Source organism: Miscanthus floridulus, chromosome 7 (assembly GCF_019320115.1).
Source record: "Miscanthus floridulus cultivar M001 chromosome 7, ASM1932011v1, whole genome shotgun sequence".
In the NCBI taxonomy this organism is placed as follows: Eukaryota; Viridiplantae; Streptophyta; class Magnoliopsida; order Poales; family Poaceae; genus Miscanthus; species Miscanthus floridulus.
In genome coordinates this window covers 45559433-45568652 of record NC_089586.1, presented here as the reverse complement: position 1 = coordinate 45568652, position 9220 = coordinate 45559433, and the positions used below count along the sequence as shown (strand labels likewise).

The 9220-nt window shown below is 47.4% G+C and overlaps 1 protein-coding gene across 1 annotated transcript; it reads right to left on the bottom strand.

Annotated features, from left to right (window-relative positions):
• Nucleotides 1–8197: 8197 nt before the first annotated feature.
• On the bottom strand, nt 8198–8572 carry LOC136465443 (uncharacterized). The gene has a single exon (XM_066464172.1). The coding sequence runs from the start codon at nt 8570–8572 to the stop codon at nt 8198–8200; it is 375 nt and encodes a 124-aa protein (XP_066320269.1).
• Between the last annotated feature and the right edge of the window lie 648 nt (nt 8573–9220).

The window sequence follows — 9220 nt, the reverse complement described above, 5'->3', positions numbered from 1 at the left end:
ATTCTTATATCAAAATAGTCGTATCCAAACTCAGGAGAATTCAAGGCTGAAAACTAGGTACTTGAAAGGAATTACGATAGAGCAACTATTCATCATTTCCATTGCAAGAGATTATTCTCAGAGTCCTTTTATTTAGCTCTTAAAAATCAAACTTAAAGAAAACTTAACACACCTTTTATTTTGTTTTCAAAATTTAAGATCACACCTTAATATATATATATATATATATATATATATATATATATATATATATATATATATATATATATATATATATATATATATATATATATATATATATATATATATATAACTAGCTAAGATAATTTTTATTTTGCTTTTAGTTTGTTATGCATCTTTTTATTTCTTTAGCAAATATGAAGCAACTTAAAAATAGTAAAACCAAAAGGGAAATTAATACTTAGCTAGATACATTGGGGATGCTCCTCCCCAAGCTGGATGTTATTGTGGTGTTTCTTAGAGTGAGTCTACCAGCAGAAGTCTTTCTGATCCATCTAGAAGTTGTGTTCCTCGTGCAATGAGTATAGCGACAGTTCGAGAAAATATACTTCGGATGGATGGCATTACTCTTGATCTTCCTGCAAAATACTCCAACAAGAACACCAAAACTCATGGCATAGATTAGGATAAGGGGTTAGCGGTCAACCATTTAGAGATTTATTGTCCTTGGGGGTTTAGACAGATTTCCTAATTGGCAAAGTTCTAGCAGGATGTCTATTTTTTTGGATTTTCTTATTTATATAATGCAGAAAGAAAATATTCATGCAGAAAGGATGGTGTAGATGCAACCCAGGAGGCGGTGGAGAACCGGCATAACAACGTGAAGGCTGACAGTGGGCCCTAGGGGCCAGTCGGCCTATAGGTGGGGCTAGCTGGCCCCACCTAGTAGCCTCTACCTCTCTGCCTCGGCGCGGAGTCCTCTCGAGTCTTCTAGAGTCTTCTGGTGTCCGTTTCGCTATGGATAAGAGCGATTAAATCTGACAAGTAGGTTCACCTTGATGGTTTTCTAGATAATTCATGTAGAAATTTGTTAGTTTAAACCCCTAGACCTTCGTTGGTGATTATATTTATGCCTTTATGCATGTTATATTGATGGTTTATAATGGTTGTTCACTACCGTCAACACCCGTCGTCGCTGCTGAGCCGCTGCCACTATGGCCAACCTCACTGGAGCCCTTAGAGCTTCACCTAGCACAATAGCTGTGCTCACTAGAGCACTAGGAAGTGGAAGGACCCCCATCGGAGCCCTGTCGAGGCTCGGAGCGCCTCTACCGTTGACCCTGCGCCATCGTCGTCCGCCGTGGAGCCTACGCTGGCCGCCTAGAGCCCCAAACCACTGCTTTGAGCCTCTCGTTGTACTCGTCGTGTTCTCGCGATGTTGTAGACCCTTTTTGTAGCCTCACTGAGAGCATCGCCGTGCCGCTGGTGAGAGCATCGCCGTGCGCGAGAGAGGGAGCCACAGTGCCCCCACTAAAGATGAAATCTAGTTGGTAGTCTACTGAGGGGTATCCCCACGATAGTAGATGAATCAGTGGAGGTGCGCGTGAGGGAACCAGATGGTGACACATAACGTGAGAGACAACGATTAGATAGGTTTGGGCCGTTGGCTTATTGTAACACCCTACATCCTATGTCTTTGTGGATTGAATTGCGTATGATCAGATCAAAATGAGGGGGGTCCCTACCCACCTTGTATAGCCTAGAGGGTAGGGTTATAGATCAATTGTTTCTATCCTGATCGGCTTACAAGATAGGAAGTTATAGATGTCACGGTAATCTAGCATATCCGAGCAGATTTCCTAGATCACCGAGGATCTTCACGTAGTCTTGCAAGGCACACTGACTTACACCGTACTTCACATGGCATCGTCTTGCATGCTGGGCCTCAACTGGCGGCGTAGCCCCTGCATGGTCTTGTGGGTTGGGACTCCCCTAGCGATTCAACCCATGTCCATCCCTATGGGTATTGGGGGTTATACCCCCATAGCTAGTCCCTGAGCGCCTTGTATCCATCGAGCAATGCCATTTTGAGCTTGTCTGAGCAGTCCTGCTAGTCGTCAATCATCAAAAGCTGGCGTCCGTCTAGATTGACTGGTAGCCGAGCTGTTGAAATAGGTGTCTGAGCTGTCGAATACATCATTCGAGCTGTTGAACATGGTGTCTAAGCTACAAAAATGGATGTCCAAGTGTTTCAATCTAGGAGCCAAGATCGGGCTCACTTGAAGCTTCAAGGTTTGCCGACAGGATGTAAGGAGCTCAAGTAATTTTTTTTGAAGTCCTAGCCGGTGAAGTGTACACACTTAAGTGCCTATTGCGATGGCTCTGACAACATGGTCATTTGGGTAGAGCGAAGGCATCAGATGGCAGACTTGATGAAGTCAAAACATCGTGGGAAAAAGCAGTACATGCACCGCAAGGTGCATTGTACACAATGTAGTCCCCGAGCCTACTAGAAGATGATGAAGGAATCTTGTAGCAGGGTCAAAGAAAAATATCCAGACCAGGCAGTCAGTACATTCACCGCTAGGTGAAGTGTACACACTTAGTCCCCGAGCCTGGCACTAGGTGAAGCAGTCTTGTGGTGCCAGGATCCAAAGAGGCGGGTGCTAAACCCGTTTCTATCTTAGCTGAGAAAAACAATATAGTCATCACAAGATGATTTGTACACACGTAGTCTCTGAGCTTACGGGAAGATGATGAAGGTATCTTGTAGTAGGGTCAGAAAATATCTTGACTCTGTTGAAACAACGCGTAGCATTGGACTCCGTTTCATCACTCCATGTTCAACGTAGTTTGACATGGTGGCCAATAGGCCCACTCGATGGCCCAACGAGGCATGGAAGTTTTAGGGGAGAATGCGGTGGGGGAGGCATGGTTTCCCAAAAACCCTAGAAGGCGAAGGGTCAGAGGTCGAACTGTTATAAGAGCAGCGCAACCCCAACGCACATTCCCCACTTTTCCTTCACCACTTTGTCTTCTTCCTCACGCTCACACCGCATCCCTCGATAACTGCTCCGCCATCAAAGTAACCGCAAGCTCATAGTGTCCTCTAGGCCATAGATCTATTTGATGGCGCCCAAAAGAAACCACAGTAGCTCAAGTAGGGCATGGCACGAGCTCAATCGAGTTAAGGAAGGGATGAGCTCCATCAACAATGAGGTGGTGCTCAACCAATTGGTGGTGGATGGCGTGCTGCCCGATAGGGTGATGTCGGGATAGCATCCGGCTCATGGTGAGAGCTTTCCTACCCCCCCACGGTGATGAATTTGTGGTTCTTGAAGATTACTTTTATCGTGGATTTGGTGTTCTGATCCATCCATTCCTTCATGGGTTGATTGACTCTTCTGGGATTGGTCTCTATCATCTAGGCCCAAATTCCATCCTTCATGTCTCTGTCTTTATCCATTTCTCCAAAGCCTAGGTTGGCATTCTTCCACATTTTGATCTCTTCCATCACTTCTTCTATTTGAAAGCTCGAGGGGGATCTAGATCTAGGATAGTAGGTAGTGCGTACTTGCAGCTTCAGGATGGGATGGTTGGCTAGTACATCGCTACCCTGTTGAACACAAACGTGAAATTGGGCGTAGTGGTGGTTCTACATGCCACAGGGGGAACACCATGTGGCATGTGACATTGATCAGATTCTCATGAGCAACACCAAGTGGTCAGAGAGACCTGGTGTCAATGGAATGGAGCAAGTGAAGGAGCTCTTAACATTGATCGACCGGAGAAGGGTGGATAGGGTCATAGTACCAATAAATTTCAGTTTTCGGCAATGCCAGCCTAGCAAGGAGAGGGCACATCCCACGAATGAATTCTGCGGGGATACTAATGGGACCAGAGAGGTGCCTGAGCTAATTGACCAAGATGAAGTCATGTGTTGGGTTGGGGTGTTGTTTAACCTCGTGGGTTGCCGTAAGATCGATGACCAATAGAGGGCCTTCAACGTAGGGAACCTCCCACTATAGGTAAAATTCTTATTTCTAATTTTTTTTTATTCCTTTTTTGTTGCAGCATAGTCATTCGTGCTCTTGAAGATTCATCGGTAGGACCGGGTGGTGTCCTTCTCGGTAGTGCCATCAGCTGACTAGCTGAGGGGTGTTGGTGCTCGGCCGAGAAGTCCCCAGCATCGGGCCAGCTCGAAAGCTGGTGGGAACATGTCGGATGATCATGACGACGGAGATGGAGGTGAGTGGAGGTTGCATGTCCATGAAAAAATCTAGGGGAAGCGGCCTGTGGGCAAGGAGCCATCTACGAAGAGAAGGAAAATAGGAGGGTCATCCCATCATGAAAAGCAGCCAGTGAGCATCGATGCTCCCACTCTACACCGTAGGTGGTAAATGGTGGTTTTGAGCTCGTCGGATGACAATGGGCCTGTGGCATAGCCTTCTTCGAGGGTTGGGACGCCCTCGCTAGCCGTGCCAGCTAGAGCAGAGATGCACGAGATGCCATGGATGAGGGAAACCATGGTGGCAACACCTGACAATGTTCGGGTGACTTCGGTGGTAACAACTCATGTGGCACCTAAGGCAACTGCTCGAGTGGCCACTGGAGTCCCCGAGACCATAGTTACGCCCCCTATGGAAGCAGCATGGGTGACCACCATAGTCCCCGAGACCACCCGAGCGGTTCTGGTGGCGGCGGTGGAGACGCTGAGCGATTTGGCTACCGGACAGACTAGTTCTAGGTGGGGGCACCAGTTTTGGTCTGCATAGCGGGAGTCCCAATTGTGAGTGCCTTATCTTATTTGACGTATTTCTTTAGTGTGGTGGTTTATTTCTTGACGAATTTTTGTTTGTTGAAGTCTAGAATCGATGGAGGACCTGCAACCTTCTGCTGCCGACGATGGAAGGCATGTGGAGGAGCTACGAGCTCCCCACGCCAAGCTAGAGTAGGCCAGAATGGATCTGGTTGCCCCCACCGTGGAGCAACCGATGGTTGCAAGGCTGATCGCCCCTACTATGGAGGAGCCCTCAACAACTAGACCGACCTCGCCTAGCAATAGATTGCATGATGAGGGCGATCTTGGTGTGGAGGAGGTGTGGGGTGTGGCGGTAACATCTAGTGGCCTTGCCAAAGTAAGTACAGAGCCCGCAGGTGATGCACCGAGCGGTGCAACATGAGGCCCACTTGTGGTTGCTGAACAAGTGGCGACGACGGCTTTGGTGGTGCTCGGACACCCTGTGTGAGCACGATAGTAGTCAAGGAGGGCGCCTTTGCTGATGGCCGTCGTTGAGGTCGAAGAGATAGTGCAGGAGCCCACCCTACCTCCCCAACTTCTCTAGATGGTCATTCAGCGTGGCAAAGAGTTTGAGATGCTAGAGGATGGGGAGGCGAGCATGGAAACAAAGAAGCTGAGGGCAAATCTGATGTCAATGATTGGCCGTATTAAGGTAAGCTTGAAGAGATCTTTTTTGTCCCTTGAAGAGCATAGTCTGTTAATCCATTTGTCCTCTATAGAATGTGAGGAAGGTGTTCGAGCAGCGTCGGTGGTAGCTGGAGGAGATGACTCGAGTACTGGAGGAGAATAAGAGTTTGCAAGCGTCAGTGAACGACCTCTAGGGGCACCTGTGCTAAGAGTGCCACTACAGGGAGGACCTAGAGGTAAAGGTTCTATCATTAGAGAAGGAGTGTCAGCAAGTAGAGGTGGAGGGCCAGTCGATGGTCGAACAGCTTAGCCGTAGCACTAATCGGCAAAAAGGTATGTTTCATAACTTTGCTTTGTTGGTAATCAACATTGTGAAATGTCTGCCGATTACATGCAGCACTGCAGATGGAGCTCGACCTTTCTTAGGAAGCCTTCAGCCAGCTTCTGGAGGCGAAAGAGAAAGCAGAGGAGAAATCCGAGAAAGCCATTGAAGATCTTCAATAGGAGTATTTTTGACGCTATTTTGACTTATGTGGTATTAGGCGCATGCTTAGCATATGACTGTGTTGTTTGCAGAGTATCAACATCAGGCCCAGGCACAGTTCTAGGTGCTCGTGGAACAAGTGAAGGCACGTGATGATAAGCTGGAGATGATGATCATAGGAATCCAACCCGTGCTGGATTGCGTCGGTCCTGAGCAACCCGAGGGGGGACGTCTACCCGATGATGGGCCATACTGATCGGTCGTGGATCATTACCAAACAACGTGGATAGACTTCAAGGTGTTCATGCATAGCATGGCCCATGGAGCCGTTGTCCATGTGCTCGCACAACTGAGGTGACATTACCCTTCGGTGGATCTCCAACGGGTGGCGACCGAATATGCATAGGGCACGAACGCGAAGAAGATTGCCAGGCTAGAAGACAATGCAGAGGAGCCAGCGAAGAGGTTGGTCAAAGTTGTCAAGCTATTTGTTGTGGGGGAGAGCAGTGCTCCATAGATTAGGAAAAACTCATGTTCGGTACTTGGTAATTTTTGTTGAACACTTGTAGTTATGGTATGTTTATGTTTGTATTTGATATAAACCATCCGATCAGTGGTGTTAACTATAACACGAGGCACTGGGGTAGTGTGCATGTGTGAAGAAAAGGGTGTCACTAAGGAACCGCTGTCGACCACCCTTAATGCAGAGGGTGGATGCTCATGCACGTGCAGGGAGAAGTCGGAGACAGGGTCATTTCTGGAGGCATCCGAGCATCAACGTGTTTGATCGGGTATTTGCGTTGGGCATAGTTGGTGTGTCATCTTTGAGATGTTGTATGCACAATCAGAATCACTTAGTGGAAAAGTGTGGAGAAAACAATATGGAGAAACATCAGTGTAAAAAACTTTATTGAATACTTAAATATGAAAGGTACATATCTTTGAAATGAATGCTTTAGGGGTAGAAACGTCTAAGCAGGTCGATGTGCCAAGAGTTTGTGATGTCTCTTTCATCCATATCACATAGTCTATAGGACCCTGGTTGGGTGACCACCTTGATGATGAAGGGGCCCTCCCAAGGTGAGGAGAGATTGTACATCCCATCTGTCTTCTATTTCCTACCGAGTACTAAGTCTCCGACCACAAAGAATCGATCATTAACATTACGGTTGTAGTATCTTCTCAATCCATCGAGGTATTTTTGATGTCTAAACACAGGTGACCAGATGTTTCTCTCCTAAGCTATCTACTTCAATGAGCCGAGCGAGGTCAGAGTTCTCCTTGTTGTAATTCTCCACCCTGGGTGCTCGGAAGGTGATGTCAGCAGGCAATACGGCTTTAGAGCTAAAAACCATGAAGTACGGGGAGACATCAGTGTTACGACTGGGCTGGGTCCTTAGTCCCTAGACCATGGCTAGTAGATCCTTAAGCCATTTGCCCGGGTGTTTCTGTTCCTTCTCGAAGAGCAGTCTTTTCAATGCCTCCAGGATCATACCATTGGCGCGCTCAACTTGGCCGTTGGCCCTTGGGTGTGCCATGAATACATACTTGACTGAGATGTATCTTTCATCACAAAAATCCTAAAAGTCGCTACTAGTGAACATGGACCCTAGGTCAGTGATGATGCTGTTCGGGAGGCCAAACCTGTGAATTATGTCGTCAAGTAGCTCGGCTGCTTTCTTCGCTGTTGCTTGGACCAGGGGTTTGTATTTGATCCACATGGACAATTTGTCGATATAGACATGGACACAGCGGAAACCTCCCGACGTGGACTTGAACAGCCCAATCATGTCCAGTCCTCAGCATGCAAAGGGCCATGATGCAGGGATTGTTTGCAAGGCCTGAGCTGGGACGTGGATTTGTTTGGCAAAAAACTAGCAATTCTTGCATCGGTGAACGAGGGCTTTAGCATCAGCTATGGCTGAGGGCCAATAGAAACCAGCTCAGAAAGCCTTTCCGACCAATGTTCTAGAGGCTGCATGGTTACCGTAGGTGCCTACATGGATCTCCTTGAGTATCTTCTCGCCTTCTTCCACGAAGATGCACTTCTGGAGTAGCTCCCCTTTGGCGTTTTTGTGGTACAACTTCCCTTCAACTAGGACATAATGCTTACTGTAGTGGGTAAGGCATTCTCTCTCTATGTTGTCAGCCGAAACATCTACAATGGTGAGGTATTTGATGAAAGGTTCCCTCCAATCACTACTCGACCTAGGGACCGCTGCGACTATCTACTCGGTAGGGAGGTTTTCTTCAACGCCTTCTTGTTCTTGCTTGATGGAAGGGGCCACAAGGTACTAGACGAACACTCTAGCTAGAACTTCAGCCTAGGTTGATCCTATCTTTGACAGCTCATCAGCTCCTTGATTATTGGCCCGGACCACATGGTGGTATTCAATGCCATAGAATTTGTCTTCTAACTTTCTTATTGCGGCATAGTAAGCATCCATCTTCTCGTTGATGCAATTCCAATCCTTGTTGAGCTGGTTAATTATGAGTGCAGAGTCACCGTACACCTGGAGGCATTTAATGCCAAGCTTGACAGCTATACGAAGACCATGAAGTGCCACCTCGTATTCAGCGGTATTATTAGATGCTCGGAAGTGTAGGCGGAGGACATAGCGAAGCTTATCCCCCGATGGCAAGATGAAATATACACCTACTCCAGTGCCATCGAGGTTGAGAGACCCATCAAAGTACATGGTCTAGTGCTTAGGGTGGTCGACTGGGATAGGAGTCTGCATATCCATCCACTCAACGATGAAATCGGTGAGCGCCTATGACTTGATCGTGTGGTGAGGCCTAAATTCGATGGTATAGGTGCCAAGCTCGATTGCCCATTTAATAATGCATCTATTGGCTTCCTTGTTGTGGAGGATGTCGCCGAGCGGGTACTCAGTGACTACTGCTATGTGGTAGGCATCAAAGTAGTGGTAGAGCTTCTGAGATGTGGTTGGGATGGCGTATATTAATTTTTGGAGATGTGGGTAGCGAGTCTTAGACTCGTTTAGGACCTCACTGATGAATTAGGCTAGGCACTGGACTTTGTATGCGTGTCCTGCCTCTTGTTGTTCAACAATGATGGTGGTGCTAACTACCTGGTTAGTCGTTACAATGTAGATTAGCAGGTTTCATCCTTTTCGGGGGCAGTCATGATCGGAGGTGTGGTGAGGAACCGCTTCAGCTCGGCGATTGCCTTGTTAAAATCCTCCGACCAGATAAATTTCTCTTGAGCCTTAAGTAACTTGAAGAAAGGGAGTCCCTTTTTGCCTAGGCGGGATATGAAACAACTTAAAGCCGCCATGCACCCCATTAGCTTCTGGATGTCCTTGACACAGGTCAGTGGCTTC

Bases quoted from the DNA above. Each gene is read 5' to 3' on its own strand.
- LOC136465443 (XM_066464172.1), bottom strand. From the start codon at position 8,572: ATGTACTTTGATGGGTCTCTCAACCTCGATGGCACTGGAGTAGGTGTA.